Source organism: Myotis nattereri, assembly GCF_964212035.1.
Source record: "Myotis nattereri genome assembly, chromosome: 3".
Classification (NCBI taxonomy): domain Eukaryota; kingdom Metazoa; phylum Chordata; class Mammalia; order Chiroptera; family Vespertilionidae; genus Myotis; species Myotis nattereri.
Genome location: NC_138077.1, coordinates 177300920 through 177320470, shown reverse-complemented (window position 1 = coordinate 177320470; position 19551 = coordinate 177300920). Strand labels below are relative to the sequence as shown.

At 43.9% G+C, this 19551-nt stretch overlaps 1 protein-coding gene across 1 annotated transcript in view; it reads right to left on the bottom strand.

Annotated features, from left to right (window-relative positions):
- The window catches only part of PLPP3 (phospholipid phosphatase 3), a 78319-nt gene that overhangs the window by 32877 nt on the left and 25891 nt on the right, over positions 1-19551 (bottom strand). The window contains exon 2 of the mRNA XM_081086668.1: positions 2196-2353. Within this exon, the coding sequence (XP_080942794.1) occupies positions 2196-2353 (158 nt within the window). The remainder of the gene's footprint in view (positions 1-2195; positions 2354-19551) is intronic.

The window sequence follows — 19551 nt, the reverse complement described above, 5'->3', positions numbered from 1 at the left end:
ACATAGTCAGTGGGTGCCGGGGCCTCTGAAGATCTCTTTCCACCGCGCTGTGTCCAGGAGCATCTCACTAGGCAAGCCAGTCATAATCACATGGAAGGAGAACCAAGAGCACCGGAGGACAGCCCTGACCCTGCGCTATTCTTATCGTAACCACTTCCTGGTTACAGTCAGCCTCCTAAAAGCATTCAATTAACTGATCCTCCAAGAGTCAAAAACACCTGTTCAAGCCTTGATACAATTATTTGCCTCCTATGACAAACATCTTTTCTAGGAAAAGCCATTTTTCCTTGAGAACTCAACCCCACAGTCAATTATGAACAAATAGTAAAATCAGATTTTTAAATTCTTCATTTTCTGAACACAAAGATCCTTAAGTCCACCTTTTAAGAAACTACTGCAGTTGCCAAATGGACTGTTTTTCTTTTAAAGGTTGGAAAGAATCCTACTAGCCTCCCTTCCCCCTCCCCAATTTCAAACTGTTGATTGTGTGTCTGGTTTACGATGTTATTAAAAAACAAAGAGGGGTCTCAAAGTTTACAACCAACCCCCAGAGTAGGGAAGTCAAAAGAAAAACTTTATGAAATGTGGTTCATGTACCATCAGCAGCTTACATTGGATCCCAAGTAGGCAAGATTAGCCAACTGCCTATCCCCTTGAGCAGTTCATCTGGAATAAACAACCTCCATTCCGAAATCAAGTCTGCAAGATGGAAAGAGGGCTTTGAAATAAGCCAGGGATAGGTATAAACCCCAACTTGTATGAGCTGTAGACTTTGAGCTCATCATTAGACTTTCTGATTTTCCATTTGTATAATGGGGATAATAGCACTTATTCCACATGGGGTATTCTTAATATTAACTTCCTTTTCCTTGGCTTGCTCAAACAGGCCAAAGATAAGCTTCCAGGCTATGGCTAAGGCACAGATGACTCAAGGATCTGTGAGAAAGAATTTATGATCTTGGCGGACATGATGTTTATTTATGTGTTTCATCCACATGGCTAAGGTTCAGGAGCAAAGAACAAACTTAGAGGAATACTGGAGATGTGGAATGGACAGCTGTGAAAAATGTATGACTCACAAATTATAAGACTGGATCACCATCAATTACTCTTTCCCTCCCCTGCCCCAACTGGAGAGATCTAAAACTCGGTGGTCACCTTCCAAGTAGAGCCCAAATAGGCCATACCCCAAATTCCATGAAGCTACCATTGCTCAAGATAATTGTTAAATCTTGTTCAAGTCTGATGGCACATCTCTGCATCCTCAATGAGAACTTTGTCCTCCACGGGACAATCCAGATGTAAGTCTGGACTTTACACCTGCCTATGTGTAACCCGTTCAGCAGTTAAGAGTTTGCAAAGTGTTTCAATATTCATGATCTCTTTTACCCCTCCATGTTATGCTATGAAGCAAGATACTCATCCTTGGTTTTAAAGATGTAGCTCATGGGTAGAGGGCCAGGTCTAGAACTGAGGTCTCTAGATTCCAAGTCTTATTTTATTTTCACTCTGATACCACAGACACTGGATGAGAGAACTGAACAATATGTCAGAGAATGCCAGCGGCATTGTCACTGTGATGATACGGAAGGAACCCAGAAAATGCCCGTGTTATCCCACAAGGTATTTCCCCCTCCCCTGAGAATCAGAGCTCAGATTCTGGGGTAAGGGACAATTAGGTTAAAATCCCAACCCTAACACTTATTAATCAAGTGATCTTGGGCAAATCACTTTTACTCTGTGGACCTCAGTTTCTTAATATATAGGAGAAAGATAAGAACAATATCTAGACTTCATTGGATTATTGTGAGGATGCTGAATGCAAAGTATTTTAGCAGGGTGTTTTATAATACTTTTAGTATACAGTAAGTCCTCACCATAGGCTCTGTGATTTTGAGCAAAATGACATATAACAAATTTTACCACTGGCTCATTGATGTAAACAAGAATTAATTCCTATGGCATCTCAGCAATGCTATAATGAAAAGACACTGAATGAAATTGTTATTGGAAGAGCTGCTGCATATGTATGTGTGTATGTATTTAGTATTTTAAAATACCTTTAATAATGGCATTAACTGAATTAAAGAAACAGTGTTAATCAAGTGAAATTCTGATTGATCTGCCAAGTCTCTGCTGACGCAGATATTCTACAGGGAAGTAAAGACGGTGAGCACAGCAGTCTGGGCACTTACCGCGAGGATGGCGATGACGATCCCCACGGCGCAGAGCACAGCATCATTTATTGTCTCGCCAGTTTTCAGGGGATACTTGATGCTGTCATCACTGCAGTAGAACCCTCGGTGGTAAGGCTTGATGGTGCTGGTCTCAATGATCAGGAAGGGCAAGCCAGCTGGTCAGGATGGAACCATCGCACATACCAGAAAAAAACAAAACAAAACGAGGGGAAAACATCAGTGCAATGTGGTTAAAGAATGACTACAGCAGCCCTAGCCGGTTTGGCCCGAGCATCGCCCTGCAGACTGAAGGGTTCCGTGTTCTATTGCAGTCAAGGCTATATGCCGGGTTGCGGACTCAATCCCCAGTAGGTGGCGTGCAGGAGGCAGCCGATTAATGATTCTCTCTCATCATTGATGTTTCTCTCTTTCTCTCCCTCTCTCTTCCTCTTTGAAATCAATACAAATATCAGAAAAAAAGAATGACTACATCAAAGACCACCCCAAATGACAACACTGACAGTGATATTAACTCCTTGAGAACTTCCACGCCACACATCCCCTCTCCTCCTTTCCTTACCCCTCGTGTCTAAGGGCACAGGGGAAGGCAGTGGGAGAGCCAGAGCAGCGTGTCCCCACTGCTCGACAGCATCCTGCTAACAGTTAACCCCAATCTGTAATAATGACTAACACAGCCCCACATCTAATGATGTGTCATTATGCCTTCAAGTACATTCTTCTCTCATCTTAACCATTCCCCTGTGAGAGGTGCATCCTAAGGTTGTGGGGCATGGAGTGGTGAAGGCCTGGGGTCAGATACCTTGAATTTGAATCCGAGACCCACCACTTCCCAGCAGTAGGACTTCTGGTTCTCACGCTACCTTCCTGGGCCTCAGTCTGCCCATAAGTCAAAGGCCTGTGGCGATGACTAAGGGAGAAAAAAGCACAGGGAATTGCTAGCACCGTGCCTGGCACACGGTCGCTGTTCAATGAATACCATTTTCTGTCTTTTTCTTTCAAAGAGTCACTGAGAAGCTGGAGCAGAGTTGAGCTGGCCCCACTGCCTGCGGACCTGGAGCAGCGCCCAAGGGCACCTGAGAGCGCCAAGCTGCTAGTGCAGCTGCTGCGGGTTTAATCAGTGGCCAGCTCAGATGCCATTCTCTTAAAGGTCATAGCAAATGGATGCCATCACCTGCCAGGAAAAAAGTTCCGAATAGCCCTAAAGTAAAGGGTGAAAGGTCACAATATTTCTTGCCTCAACACAGCAACAGCCTCTAAATCAGTCTCCTGGCCTTCACTGCCTCTTACACATAGCCACCAGTTTACTTCCTGACCATGACATTGCCTTGCTAAAGCCTCTTCAGAGGTTCCTCATTGCACAGGATGAGATAAAGTATGGCCTGCAGTTACCCATGACCTGAGCCTCCCTCTCCAGACTTAGGGTCTCCAGCCCCACTCCTATCCTACAAGGAAACTATACTCAGAGACTCTTATCCTGGTGCAGGCTCTTTTCTGAGACCCAAAGACCTATTTCTCCCCTAGCACCCAAGTTCAACACCCAGCACCAATGCCACCCCACGATGTAAAAGGTAAGTCACTGAATGTCAGGACTAGGGAAGATTATGAAAAACAGCGGGTTAATGGCCACAGACACCGCTGATGTGCACCTACAATGTGTAAGGTACTTTACATCCATTTTTGCATCGAATCTTTCAACAACCCTGAGAGGTCATTTTAAAGCATCATTTAAGCATGACTATCGCTCATTTTCAAGTGGGAAAGAAGAGATTCAGAGAGACTATTTAGCTCACTCAGAGTCTCTTAGCCCATCCCCAAATGCCTAAATCCGAATTTTACTTTGCAAATTGGATTTATCCCAATGTGAATTTCATTAGCTAAAAAAAAAAAAAAAAAAAATCCCAAGATAAGCTGTTGTTAAAAAGATAAAATTCCATTTTAATGTTTTTCAAGAAGAATAAAATTCATGTCATGCTGCCCAAAGGCCTAGACCACCTCTTCAAAAAAAGAAAAAAATGTACCATGAACTCCACAATTTTTCAATTACTTCGGTCCAGACCGGCAGCGATAAAAATGCTCACTTTCTAAAAAGTGTATTTATGTATCACTGTGCATACACGCATGGATTTATTTGGTTTTATTCTTTGGATTTATTTGAATTCTACGGCTATTTATTTTGTGACCCCTAACTGCTTCCTGCTAGAACAACAATTTACTTTATCAAATTCATACTAGTGCTTTGAAAAGAAAGAACAGCAACACACCACAGCATTGTGCCTGACCTTCTCAAAGTCAACACAGCGGGGCCCTGAAGGCAATAACCATCAGCCCTTGAAACTCGGTCTGGGCAAAGCAGTAAAGGGGGCAAGGGAGGCGGCAGATAAACGTGCTGGCTTAGAAATGGCAACAGCAATTAGCTGATCTTTTGGGGTTGGGGGCCTGGGAGGGAAAGCTATCACATGGGCTTGAGCCATCTTCATTCCACTGCCTAAACATTTTGAAATGTGACCAACTTGGCTATGAAAAGTCGCTGAGAAGCCAGCGGTATGATATTAATAGTCCACGTTTAAGTCCCACCGATCGTGATAAAATCATCCAGCTTGGTGTCTGTGCACAGCTGCAGCCTCTGTGGTGCCTGGGAGCCCAAATGTTGCTAATAAACTCAGGTAGGGAACAGACCCTGAGTTCCCTAAGTGTGTGCTGCCCCCTCAGGCCTCCAACTTCTATTTTTAATGGCGTTCACATGATAGGCCTGTAAAACATATGTTTCTAAGGACAATAAAACACATATAAAAGGGCTGTGGAGTGAGACAGAATGGGGTTAATGATCTCAACTCTGCTGCCTTCTACTTGAACAAGCTAGTTCACATCTCCAAAAGCCCTGCTCATCTGTTCAATGGGAGAATGAAATCTAGCTTTGGGATAGCTGGGATGATGACCACAATAATGTAGTCATTCATTCATTCATTTATACAAATATTTATTGAGTCTTTACTATATACGCTAACTACAGGGAATACAAAGATGATACAAGCCCTGCCCTCAGGGAGCTTACGATCCAGAAAGGGAAGGCACATCTGCCCAGTTAAAATCAGAATGGGATGTTGCTTCAGTTGGAAGGCGCCAGGCCACAGCATTGGTAATGTGAGCACAGTCTGGCACATGCTATGGACCCTCAGTAAATGTTAAAAGGAAGAAGGGGAAACGTCCCACAGAGAAGGTTAGGAAAGAAAATGTCTGGTCAGTGCCTTTGCCCTTCCAACCTGGGAGCAATCCAAACCCTTTCTTCCTCCCTTGTTCAAGGCTTGGGAGGGTTTCCGGTTCTGATTATGTAGAGGATGACCACAAACAGACAAGAAGTTGGATCTGAATATGTTCTGTTTGTATTCTTGAAAGGCATTGAAATAGCACTGAGAAAACCCAATGGCTTTTTTTTGTCTCCCCTACCAACTGTGGTCTGAGTGGGGGGTGATGCCAGTCAAATCTTTGTTCCAGGAAGAGAGTACCCTCAGATTTCTTCAGTGGATAGGAAAAGCATAAACACTGTTCCCAATGGGGCAGCTAGTTCTCAAGAGATGTATCACCCTGCCTTCCCTCTCCAGGTCACAGAGAAAAGGCTAGTTTTTTTTCCCCCAAAGCAGGGTCTCCATTTCCAACTTGGCACCACCTTTGCTACCAGCCACTACAGTGACTGATCATTTCATTTCAAGAAAATTCCCATTACTAGCCACTAGGAATCTAAAGGTGACTACATCACAGGACTTGTCCTCAAGAGGTTCATGGTATTGTAAGAAAGACACAAAAACAAGTGCACTAAAATATTCCTAACGTGTGACTGACATGTAGACTACAGCGAGGACACAAAAGACTACTCTGTTATGGATACTAAAGATGGCCCATGGCTGACGGGAGGCTTGAGTTGACCTTATTTGAGCAAGAGATTTCTGGGGTCCAGAGGCTAAGTGCACTCGTGAGAACTCAGTGTAGTTTAGGGATTCCAATAAGGCAATCAAGAAAACTGATGGCCATCATGAAAATACAATTTTAAATTTGGCTACAGAGCTGGAAGAGATACATAAGTAAACACTGAAAGGAAGAAAGGGAAAAATAGCATGGAGAACAGTAATAATAGCTAACAGTGAATAAACTACTATTTATTACGTGACCTCACTGTGCTGAGGACCCCACATGAACACTGCAGTCTGACAAACCTGGCTGCCTATAATGTTCAAGGTACTGATGGGGCTGCTGAGATGAAGGAATTTACATCCCTGCTGTCAGGTAGACCATGAGCTAATGGGAGAAAGAGTTATGAAAACGAAGACATTAGGGCCCTGGCTGGGTAGTTCAGTTGGTTCGATAGAGCACTGTCCCGATAAGCCAAGGTTGTGGGTTTGATCCCCAGTCAGGGCAGATACAAGAATCAACCAATGAATGCATAAATAAGCGGAACAACAAATCTCTTCCTCTCTCTCTCAAAACAAAAACAAACAAACAAACAAATGGTAGTAGTCATCTCCAAATGGTAAATCACGGATACTTTTGCTTTCTATTGTTCCTGTTGGATGTATTTTCTAAATGTTTTATAATCAATGCACATTTGCTTTAAAGTAAAAAAGTTATTTCTAAAGAAAAAACAAAACTAACACGTTAAGTCACCTTAAGGTTCGAAGGGATTCAAGTGACTTACCAGCCACTGTGCAAGTACATAGTGGGGTTGGACAGGGCTCAAACGATCTGACTCCTAATTGCTTTCTAAAGCAAGTGAGTCACTTAAAACAGAAGGAAGCACCTATGAGTATTAATAAGTTAAATAAAACTCAGCAAACCTTCTGACCTTTGAAGAAAAATAATGGTTTGTTTGGAACAGTCAAGGCCACAGCACTGGATACTGTCCACTGAACATTCACCATGTACCCCATGTGCTCAAGATCTAATTTAATTGAAACTCTGGAGCCAATATCCAAGAACTTAGATTTATCTATAATGAAAGGTAGATTACCAGCTTTTTGGAAAGCAGAACCAGAAGTGTGTATACACACACACACACACACACACACACACACACACACACACCCCATCTGGTGACTCCAGACCCAGACTCAAGTATTTCTCCTTCTTTTAATCAAGGATCAATTAACTTCCTATACCTCCAGGGACCTCTTGGGATGTGTAAGCTGCAGAGGAGGCGAAATACGAACTCACTGACAAACACTTAATGGGCAGAAAATCAAAGCATGAAGAAAGGCCCCTGTGTTGGGTTCGGGCCTTTGAAACTTCTTGGGCTTTGAAAAACTAACACTCGGGTAGGTTGGGTGGTTGGGAGTGGAGTGTAAAAAAACAGAGGATAAGTTTTCGTGGCCCACCCATTGATAAAGTCATGTGGGAAGTGTTACCAAAGTGACCCAGCCCGTGAGCCCTGCTCCCCTCAGCCACAGCTTCAAGTTTGCACAAAATTAAACACAGCCTCTTGCTCCCAGTGCTTGTTAGAAAGCTCTGGGTGTGGGTAGGGAAAGAGTGGGGGTCGGACACGGAATGAGAAATCTTCGCACTTTTGCATGACCCAAATCAAAGCATTAGGGAGGGGCTTCCCATCTCTCCTATAGTCCCAGTCCTTCAAGTGCCTTTTCCAGAGTTGTCCAACTTTCCACTTCTCCTGATCTGTACTCACCTTAAAATAAGCCAAGTCCAGGATCTGTGAGAGTAATAATTAAACTCACATCTGCAGAAAGCCCACACTCCTTCCTACCCATAAAATAACAGCAAATGCAGAATATGTGCATAAGTATCAGAGTAAGTTGCTCTAATCAGGCAGCTAGTAGGACTCTGTGACAGGAATTTACCCATCTTACCTACACCATAGAGTTCTGCTCATTTTACAAATGAAAAATGGAGGATTAGAAAGGTTAAACAGCTCATCTGAAGTGCAAAGCTAGCAAATGGCATCAATTTGGACCAGATGTTAGAAATATAGAAGGAAGATGCTGGGCTTCTGATTTTAAGGAGTTTAGATTCTACTTAAGAATTAATGTATGTATTCTAATCTCCACTATCACTGAAAAATTATAGGTCATTATTTTCATTTGTACCCAACAGAAAACTAATGCCAGAAGTTTTATAACTTGTCCAAGCGTCCCAAGGAAGTCACGTGGTCATGGGATTTGAGCCCAGGTCCTTCTTTCTTTTGGGTCATGTTTTCTTACTCCATGACCTGACTCTCCCCTTCTTTATAAATGTATTCCCTGTAAAAATATGACCAACTGATTTTCTTTTTCAATCACTTAAAGCCAGAATGGTCAACCCAACTACTACTTAGAGGTTCAAAATACAAATATTTATGTTGCTTGTAAGTGACAGGGTTTCTATTTAAAGTAATTAATTGCTACTTGTCTTAGAAGTGTGCAAACTTTCTCTGGTTTACAATATTTGTCCAGATTTTCAGACTGGATACAATCCAGATGAGACAAAATTAATGTACTATGAAGGTGTTTCCCACCTTTGAAAGGGGCTGCCATGAAAAACACTTGCTGTTGGCTGGGGTGAGCATGCAATCCTCTGGGTCTAGAGGTTCTCTTTGATACATGCTCAGTTCTTCAGGATTGGAAAGTTCAGGGCCTTTCTTCACAAAAAGATTGGCAGAACCAAAAGTACCTACATTAAGCATGTCAAACTCACAGCCCACAGGCCACATACGGCCCACAACAAATATTTTTGCAGCCCAGCCAATATAACAGTTGTAAGAAATGTTTTAATAAAAATTTTGTAACTTAATTTTTACAATATCCTGTCATACATAATTATTAATAACGAACTACAACGTTTGCTAATAACTGATTACTATAATTGTGTTGCATTCATTTACCTTACGCACCTTACACGCAGGCGCACCATTTCTCTCCACTAATACTAGCAGTGAATGACTTGTTTGGTGTATGCAACAGGAAATATTTCACTTTTGGAGAACAAGAAAAATAGGTTTATTTGCATTACGCTTATTAAATTGTGCAGTTACTCAGTGTCTGGTATGCTCAAGAAAAAATATAAATTTTTATTAAAATGTTCTATTATTTTATGTTAATGATTACTCATTTATTTCAGCCCTTTGTATTGAGCATGTCTCTATTGAAATAAACCTATGTTTCTATGAAAATTGAAGCTTTTGTTTTTTTGCGGCCCACGTAAACTTAAACCTTGTTTATTTGGCCCGTGTTAGCCTTTGAGTTTGACATGTTTGCCCTACATGGTAGATGTGAAGAAACTAACAGCAGGTCTAGTCCGGTCCCTAGGTTTCCTGACCTCAGATCCAAGGTGTTTAGACTAAACTGAGTACTGGGAACTGTTAGGTGCTGGGGCCATAACTGCACTATTTTTGTCTTTTCAATTTCTTTCTTTCTTCTTTCTTTCTTTCTTTCTTTCTTTCTTTCTTTCTTTCTTTCTTTCTTTCTTTTTTTCTTTTTTCATCACCCTCTGCACTATTTTTGAGTTCCTCAACTTAGGAAAGTTTCAGGTTCCATGACAAAGAGACACCTGTCTTTAGTTTAATCGTGACTATGAGAAAGAAATTGGATGGCCTTTCTTATTTGAAAATGCTTAAAGTGAAAACACTTTCTTCCTTAAAATAATTAATATCCGTTGCCTTAATACCCCCAGCTCTGGCTGTTTTGGCCTTTTTAGCTGTTTTTTTAAAGGGCTGCCATATCCACCAGGAACTGAAAACAAACTGATCAACAGCCATGGCTCATGCCTTTCCCTGAGACAGATCCAGACATCTTTTGTAGCTATTACATATTTCCCAAATGGAATATTTTATTTCTAGTGCAAATACACTGCTCCCAGAGCCAACAGGACTTGTGATTCCTATACCCCAGGTAAACCTGGGTCATCTCCCAGACTTCCTTCCTCTCTGTTGATTCTGCTTTTAAATAAGGATGATAGTAAATCTACATTCATTGAGCACCTGTTATATGCCAGGAGTTTTGGATACATCAGTTGGCTTAACTCACAAAATAATCCCAGAAATTAACTAGCACACAGCCCCAAACCTGAGGACCAAAGAGATTCAAATTTGCCTCCGTGTCCACTCTGCTAAGGGCCATAACCAGTATATGTAATAGCTACTCTGACTCTAAAGTTCACTCAGAGATGTGGCCAACTAGTCTTTCTTGCTAAGTACACATGAACTGTGTCCATGCAGATATTAGCAAAGCTACAAAGCTTGGGAAAGTATATATTGACCTTGAACAAGGATAAAAAACAAGTTCCTCCTAAGATGTTGAGATGGATTTCTGCAGACCCAGCCACACTCTGCCTCAGTTTCCCTTATGACCTAAATGAGTTCATTTGCAATAGGGTTGTGCAGAGTGAGGGCACCGCAAGAATCACACTTGTGCACAGGGCTTTATAGCTCTTACATAAAGAATCACAATTGATCTTCCTACCAACTCTGTGAAGTAATGTTTTTAACATCTGGACTAAAGTACCACTGACAAACTCCTATTCATCCTTTAAGACTAATTATCTTTGCTCAGTTATTTATTTCCAATTTACCCATGAACTTTGAAGTCAAGCAGACAGGATTTCACTTTCCACTTCGATCAGCTGTCATAGTCACTGTGTGACCTTACGCAAGTCACTTTACCTCCTAAACTTCATTTTCATCGCTGCACAATAATTTCCAACATGCAGAACTCATTATGAAGACTAGCTGAGACACAGTTAACATATCCAGTAATCGCCTGGTTCCCTATATGTTTGTTCTTGCTCCCGTCAATGACAGAAAGCTCTTGAAAACTTTTAGAGCAGAGATAAGATGCAAAGTTCTGTCAAAATCTCACCGAAGTCGCCCTAACCGGTTTGGCTCAGTGGATAGAGCGTCAGCCTGTGGACTCAAAGGTCCCAGGTTCGATTCTGGTCAAGGGCATGTACCTTGGTTGCGGGCACATCCCCGGTGGGGAGTGTGCGGGAGGCAGCTGAATCGATGTTTCTCTCTCATTGAAGTTTCTAACTCTCTGTCCCTCTCCCTTCCTCTCTGTAAAAAATCAATAAAATATATTTTTTTAAAAAAAATCTCACCGAAGTGGCCACAGGCCTGCTAGTCACTCCCCAAAAGCAATGTGATCCCAAGGGAAAAGCATGTTCATAAAATCCTATAATTCCAGGGACTTGGGGAGGATTGTATAAACAGAAGGGGTTTCAACAGTGGTTAGCAGGACCTGGCACCCTGACTCGGAGAAGAAATGTCATGGCAGGAACTCTGCCATCATTCTCAAAGATCACAGGAGGCCGAATGGGAGGTAAAGCTCTAATAAGGGTGGAAAGAAACATTTCTTTTTATTTTTCCAACAGTTAAACATACGTTCGTCAGTATGCATGCCCCCATCCAAGCTATGCTGCCCAGGTGTACACAAAACACCAAGTTCACATGGAGGTAAAATAAACATCATGTGGACTGGCAGGACATCAGACACTGGGGAAGGTCAAAGTTTGAGATAGTCAAAGGCAGAACTGGAGCCAGATGCAATGCCAAAAACGAAGAGTGGACGCTTTATTGGAGGCGCTGCGAGAACATCGGGCTGGTCGACCCTCGAGGGCCATCGGGGCATTCCAAGTTCTTCATCAAAGGTCACAAACTGGCAGCCCATGGCCAAATCTGGCCCGCAGAGATGTTCTGATTGGCCCACCCAGGGTTTAAAATTCTTCAAATTAGTTGTTAACGTTTACTAACGGGAAGTCTCACAACATCCAGCTTCTTCAACCAGCTTTCATGCTACGCGGCAATGCAGGCAGTGGTAATCCTGGCTGCACGCATTCCCCACCCCAGGGTGCTGACATTGCCTACTGTCTCCACCACAGTAAGGCTGCATGTCAGTTGCCATTCTTACTGAGTTTTTTTCCTGTACCTGGTCTACACCAATCATTTATGTTAAACTGCCTGGCCCCTGTAGACATTTGGCTTTTCCATCCATCCCTGCTCTAAAGAATATGGAAGTCCTTGCATAAACCCATAAAAATAGAAATAATGCCTAGCCTGCATGGCTCAGTGGTTGAGTGTCATCCTATGAACCAGGAGGTCATAGTTCGATTACTGGTGAGGGCACATGCCCGAGGCAGCCAATCAATGATTCATCATTGATGTTTTTATCTCGCTCTCCCTCTCCCTTCCTCTCTGAAATCAATAAAAATATATTTAAAATAAAAGAAAATGAAAATAGAAATAACTAACTATTGATTCAACTGTGTCCTCCATGGTACATAATGGCCACATTGGACATGTGTGTATAGATATGTGCATATGTTTATGTATATGTCTTTGGGGGGGTTTCTTTTATGAATTTAAAAAAGTATTTTTTTATTTTTGAATTATAGTTGACACACAGATACAACATAGTGATTAGACATTTATATAACTTATAAAGTGGTAAATCTACTACCCATTATGTATATGTCTTCATCTTAACCTAAGACTGAGTCCATCTATGTTTTCCATTATAAATCCAAGGACTGTGGCAAGTCACCACTGCAAAGCAGTTAAGAATATCTGCATTTTAGATATGGGCAAACTGAATTCAGAAGTGAAGTGACTTGCCAAAGGTCTTAGTTAGTAAAAAGGATGAGGGTTAGAAGCCACAGCTTAACTACAAAGCCCATACCTTAGCAAGTTTACCCCATGTGGCTGGCGGTGGGTGGAGTTATCAGAGAGTTCTACTTTTAAGTCAACAGCTATTTAAAATAAAAACAAAACTGCCTCCTTCTGATAGAAGCTCATGAATTCTAAAGAGTAAAAGCCAAGTGACTAAAGCCCATCAGATATTTATTGGTATTACACTCTAAATGGAGCGAGGCAGTAATATGCTGATCAAGTTTTGGAACCACAAGAGATCTCAGATGCCATTTCCCTCCATATAATAGGCGGGAAGACTGAGACCCACCACACTCTGGCATCCTAATTATTCCCTCCCCGTACGTCTCCTTCACCAGCTGAGAGTCTTTTCAGAAAAGGGTCCATATATTTTATTTGTCTGTACCTCCGGCACAGAGAATAATTCCTGGCACTTGGTGGGAGCTCAGCAAATGTGTTTTGAATAAAGATAGAGGAAACAAACTAAAATGTAGAATATCTGACTCCACCCCCAATGCACTCGATGACCTGTGGAATCTTTTTTCCCTTTCTAAATTCTGAACTCCCCCTATCTAATCTCTCTCAGACCTCAAATCCTGTTTTTTTAAGACAATCCCCAAAGCAACACAATGCCACATATTCTCATGAAGGAATAATTTATGGGGAACTCCATCAGCTTCAAAGTCTCAGATGGGTGGTTGAGTTGGATGATCTCAATTGTCAGCTTCTAGGCCTTTTTCACGGAGTGAAACTACCAGACAATAGTTGGTAGGGCAGCCCCAGGTAAGCTGAGGAGGCCACTGGTCAGTGACTCAGCAATCACACTCCACCCTGCCCAGCGGCCCCAGGACCAGAAGGGATCCTTATCAGCCCACCCTCTAAGCCATTTGCTGGGATCCTCTCCAGAATCTCTGCCCTGAAGAAAGCGCTAAGTCAAAGAGCACCAATCTCAACAAAGCAAACTCAGAGCTGGGTTTGAAAACCAGTTTTGCCACTTGTGATCTATGCAATCTTCCGCAGGCTGCTGAGCTTCCCTGAAGCCCAGTTGTAAAGAGGGTGCCAACAGCCATTCACGTGGTAGGCATTAAGGCTGTGACATCTCTGGCCTCCCAATCCAGAAAATCTACACCCAGCTGTTTACAGGATGCCAATCAACCGGCTTGACTGGTTTCCTCAAGAAAGAGGCTGAACGAACCTGGACAGAGCTGTGTCAGCTCAGAGCAGAGGACTGCCACTCAAGTGAGGAGACTGGAGCCGGTCCAGGGGGCTGCGAAGTAGACAACCCTCACCCCAGGAGCACGCCTCCCGTTCCCAGCCCTATCAATGTTCCTTTTGTAAAACACTGAAACCTTCTTCAACTATGACAGCTGCCACCTGCACAAATAATTCAGGGATGTAATTTTGTAACTGAATACAAGCCCTGAAAGCTGAAAAGTTTGAAGTCCAAAATAATCCCTTTGACCTTCTGCTTAAACACTCACTAATCACTTTTTAATTTGTAGTTTATTTCCTCTCTCTGTGCTGTCCTCATAGGCTCCATTTTCACTTTAGAAGTATCCAGGGAGTGAATGGTATTACAAAACACCTGATTAAAGTACAAGTCAAACTTCTTTCCCAGACATCTGAGGCTCGGTCCGTGCCCGGCAGAGTTTTACACATTGCACTGGGTGGCAAGAAAGTGAAGGAGAAGAAGGCTGCTTTGAACGAGGGAACTCCTCCCTGAGAGAATTATGGGCTACAGAAACTAATAAGACGTGGTCCCCGCCCTGGAGGAATGCATACTGGTGGGGAGGTGGGGGTGCGGGGGACGACGACAACAACCCATGATGCAACATGACAGGAACTCCCATAGGGGCATTTCTGAGATGTTCAGGGAGGACGTGCTCGGCACATGACCTGCAGGTGGCAGGGATGCAATACCAGTTTATCAACTTGCCCGGTGAATGCATTTCAAACATTCTTTGTTATCTTTGAATGGCAATAATGCATTTAAGGCTACACTACAAGAAAAAAAAATCCAGAATGGGAAAGCCCCGCCCCCCCCCAAAAGTTAACAAAATTGTTGTGTTCCACCATCATCCCCTACCTACCTTTAAAAAAAAAAAATTATTGATTTCAGGGAAGAAGGGAGAGGGAGAGAGAGATAGACACATCAATGATGAGAGAGAATCATTGATCGGCTGCCTCTTGCACGCCCTACACTGGGGATCAAACCTGCAACCCAGGCATGTGCCCTGACCGGGAATCAAACCCTGACCTCCATGTTCATAAGTCGACGCTCAACCACTAAGCCATGCTGGCTGACTCCTTACCCAACTTTTAACCTTCAGGACAAAGGATAAAAGTAGTTTGAAGGAGCCCATCTGATTCTGACAACATAGATGCTGAAAGCATGAGAAAAAGAAAAACTGGTAGTTAAAAATGTTGTTCAATCCAGAAGACAGTTCTTAATTGGGGGAAAAGGTTTCTGGTTTAATCATTACTAGGACTACTATAAATTAAAGTAAATTGATGCCAAATAAAGATATAGGGGTCATTCTGTGCTGTCTAGCAAATTAGCCAGCCTTTCACCTATGGAGTGATAGTCTCATACAGTCTGAGCTGGGTCAGCTCAGCCAGCATCCTGGAAAGGAAAATCATTTCAACCCCAGTTTTTGGTTCAGCCAACACATGCCTGATATCGATAAGATAACCCAGGTGACTTTGGGGGTATCAGTTAAGTTTCTTTTGCCAAGGCAACCTTAAAAAACAAGTACTAGGCAACAATGATTGATAACTTGCATTCCTCAGTGCTCATCCTGCTGCTAACTATAATCACACCACAACTCTCTCAGACTCCATGTCTTCATGTACAAGAAAAAAGAGGTGGTGTTACCAGGTGTCTTGTGGATCTTTCTAAGTTGAGGAGTTTTCACCTTTATCCAAGGAGTGCTGGGCGTTTTATAAACATTTCTACAGCATTGCTACAGAGTAGATGCGCATCACTTTGCCCACTACCCTGGCTACTGAGGAGCACGCTATTTTATGTTTGTAAAGGTCAACTGACCAAGCAGAGCCCTCTGAAGTTCAAAGATGCTCACTTATAATGAACAATTCCCGAAAACATTCCCCAATCTGCAAACTTTCAGGTACAAAGGACATTAATGACTGGCAGCTCTTGGCTCTGCCAAAGGAGTGGGTATCAGCAAAAATGTGGCGTGGGTTGGAAGCAGGTGGGAATGAGCATTAGCTATAGCTGCAAACAGGATGCTACTATTCTTGGTGCTTTACAGCCGGGACTCATTTATTCGCCCCCAGGAACCCTTTCCAGGTAGGCAGTCCCAGCTCGATTTGGGACACACCAGAACTGAAGATCAGAAACAGGGTCTCAGAGCCACACAGCGGGCGTGGCGCTGGGTCAGGGGGACTCGCCACAGCTCTGCACAGCCATCCTTTTTCCCGTGCTTAGGTGCTGTGACTGGACCCGAGAAGGGGTGCATCTCAAACTGGCCGGCCCTCTGTAGACAGAAACCCGTGACTTGGGCACCCTCAGTTGCTTAGGCAGCCCTGCCCCTTCCCCCACCAGGATTCGGACAACAAAGTGTGGGGGCATCCAGATCCTCGTGGGAGAACCAGCTGCAGTAAAGACTCCTAGGTGGTTGGCCACAGGAACCCTATTGTTCCAGAGGGAAGTTCTTTTGCCAAAACTCTCCAGGAAGCCACTGCTCTGTGATGCATTTTTCAGCTGGTGAGAGAAAAGAGTAGCTCCTGGGATGTTTCTTCAATGGATCTGGAAGCCAGGCCCTTAATCCCTGCAAAGCAGCGAGGAGCCAGCCTCTCGCAGAGGGACAGAATGTCTAGTGTCCTTCCTCCAAATGAAAGTACAAAAACTGCCCAACTACCCCTTTACAAAGGCCCCAAATGTGTGCATCAGGCCGAGAGGGAGAGGAGGGTCGGGAAGCCCCAGCGGGGTTCAGGCCTCCTCGGCACCCTGCCTCCCTCCCCTCATGACCCTGCCCACCTGACCTCTCTACTGCAGTAGATTACAAAGCCCCGCTATCCTCTCTGCCCGTCCTGCCCCCCACCCACCTACCCCCCATCATCACCACATACACTTTTTTACAGAGCAAAATGCCAAATAACAGTATTCCCCTTCACCATGGTATTGCCACGAGAACTACCTCGTCTGTTTGCCTGAAAAATGGAAGGTTTTCATGGAAATCTTGGCCTCCCCTCTAGCTCTCTCTTTGTGGAAATAGGCTTGGATAGAAATGGAAGGATCCCCAGCTGGAACCTAACTGGGTGGGGAAGAGCAGAGAGCGGGGCCCCTGGAATTGCTCAAAAACCCAAGGAATTCTGCTGCCTCCTGGAACAGACCCCTGTGCACCCTCACAAAGCCACTGTCTCCGGCCCCTCTCTCATGCCTCTGGGCTTCTGTACCAGGTGGCTCTCTGGAATGGGTGGCCTCACCCCAGCATAGGGGACCCTATTATATAGTCTGAGGAGGGAGGGGAGCATAGACAGTCCCTAGATTACCCACAATGAAAACAGTGTTCCTGCGTGCCGTGGAAATTGCAGGAAACGTTTCACCGCCCGTATGAATCAACTGAGCAGCCAGAAAAATCAAGAAGGGTTTTCCGAGTTTGGTTTGGTGTGGTGACAGTTTGTAATTAGCAGGCCTAGGAGAGACCCCCTCTCTCTGCCAGGTTGTGACCCTGGATTAGTGAGTTCTCAGGACCTCTGAGTCCTCATTGGCGAAACAGGTCATGTAGTCTGGAAGGGCTACTGGGAGGATTTCCTGAGATGGGGTGTTAAACAGTCGGGCACGGAGCAGAATCACTCTAATGCTCTAATGCTTCTTTCTCCCCACCAAATGCACAGAGGGGAGGGGGCCGGATTCCGGAGGATCCAACAAGATCGTGAGAAATAATCTCTCCTATCATGCTCCAAGCTCCGCAGAGAGCACAACCGCCGTGCGGGCTCCGCATGTCCATCAAGCTGACAGAATGGGTTTGGGGGAATTAATTATTCAACAAACTCGCCCTTCACAAATCCCGTCCAAAGGAATGGTTTGATGCCTTTCAGCACACTGACTATAGAAAATACTGAAAGACCAGTGCACTTCAAAAGCCTCACAAAAACCCAGGCCTGGGTTTGGCAGGAGTTCCTCAGCCACTGGGTTTTTCTGTGTGTGGTTTGTAATAACATGCAAACCCGATGCCAAGTCCTAATCTATTAAGGGACTGCCAATTAGCAGAAGGCTTAGAGCTGCAGGTTTGAGAACCAGGAGCAGGTCTAATTAAGCTTGCAACTCATTTCTCTCCATCGCCCTTCTCAACCTGACGCTGGTACACCAGCCACTTGTTCCGCATATATCCTGTCTGTACATATTCCTATGCACACGTTGGTTTGTTTGTTGTTCCTTTGTTTGAAGGTTGCAGGCCTGAAGCCTGGTGCCTATTTTCACATCTGTCTTTGAGGGTAAAATTGGGGATTGAACCAATAGGAACAACTGAATAACCTGGACAGTGATTCTCAGCTTCGGCCAATCATCAAAATCATCAGGGTTGCTTATTACAAAACACATTCTAGGCACTACCCAGACCTACTCAAGTATTCGATCGGAATTTCTGGGGCAAGGGCCTGAGAATTCTCGCTCTTAAACAAGACTTTGAGATGATTCTGCCCAAGGTGATTTGGTAGTCACTGCTCAAAAAGGAAAAACAATTTCATTGTTTACTTCCAGGGCTTAAAAAAAATAGATGTATAATATACATAAGATGCAATTTATCTATGCATATACCAAACGCCAAACATTGACTGAAGGTGTTTACTCAGCCTATTGTGTGCAAGGGATGAAAAAACACTGAGATGGTAAGGCAGGGTTTCTGTCCTCAAAGAGCTCCCTGGTTAGTAACATCCCAATTGAAAAACCTGTCTTGCCTTCATAGGGAACTTGTAAGAATTCAAACCTGCAATTCTCCTCCCACCTCTCTCTGACGCCTGTCAATCTAGCCTTTCCAATATCTTTGCCAGGCTGACTGCAAAAAAGAAACAGAATGATTTCAGACACCAAACAGCAGAGGCCAATCTTAGAAGGGGAGAAAAGGCCTGAGAAGCATATGGTTTCAAGATACAGAAGGAAAAAAAAACGTGCCTTTGTCTGAAGGAAGAAACAGAGTGGGGAGTAAAATGACGAGGGCCCTGGGCAGCAGAAAAAGCCCTGGGCTGGGTCTTGGAGCCCAGGTTGGAGTCTTTTGCGATTTAGGTCCCCTTTCCTCACTGAGCCTCCTTATCTGCTAAAGAGAGGTTGGATCGGTTGGTCATATCCCAAAGCATATCTGACATGAACCTTTCTTCCTGGAGCCTTCAACCAAGTTTACTGTTGAGCTTCAACAGGGAGATATTCCACCTAGAAGAACCAGTGATCCAGAACACTCCCTGAGAAAATGTGGCCTAAACAGGAGCCTTTTGACGTCTAACCGGCTCTAAAAACATGTTTTGTGTGCATGGCTTTCAAACAGGACTGATTTTCTAGCCATCAGGGACATTTTTATTTGTCCTCTACAGTGACAGATACACAGTGGAGGCTCCGAGACAGTGGCGTGGCCAGGCTGTGTTAGAAAGCTCACTCTGGTGGCACGTGGAGGATGGATGGGAGCAGGGGGCCTTTGTAGCTAAAGCTCCCTGCTCAGTGAGGTGTGACCAACCACCTTCCCAAGGAAAAGCCTTCTGCACCCTTCAGACACATCCCCACAA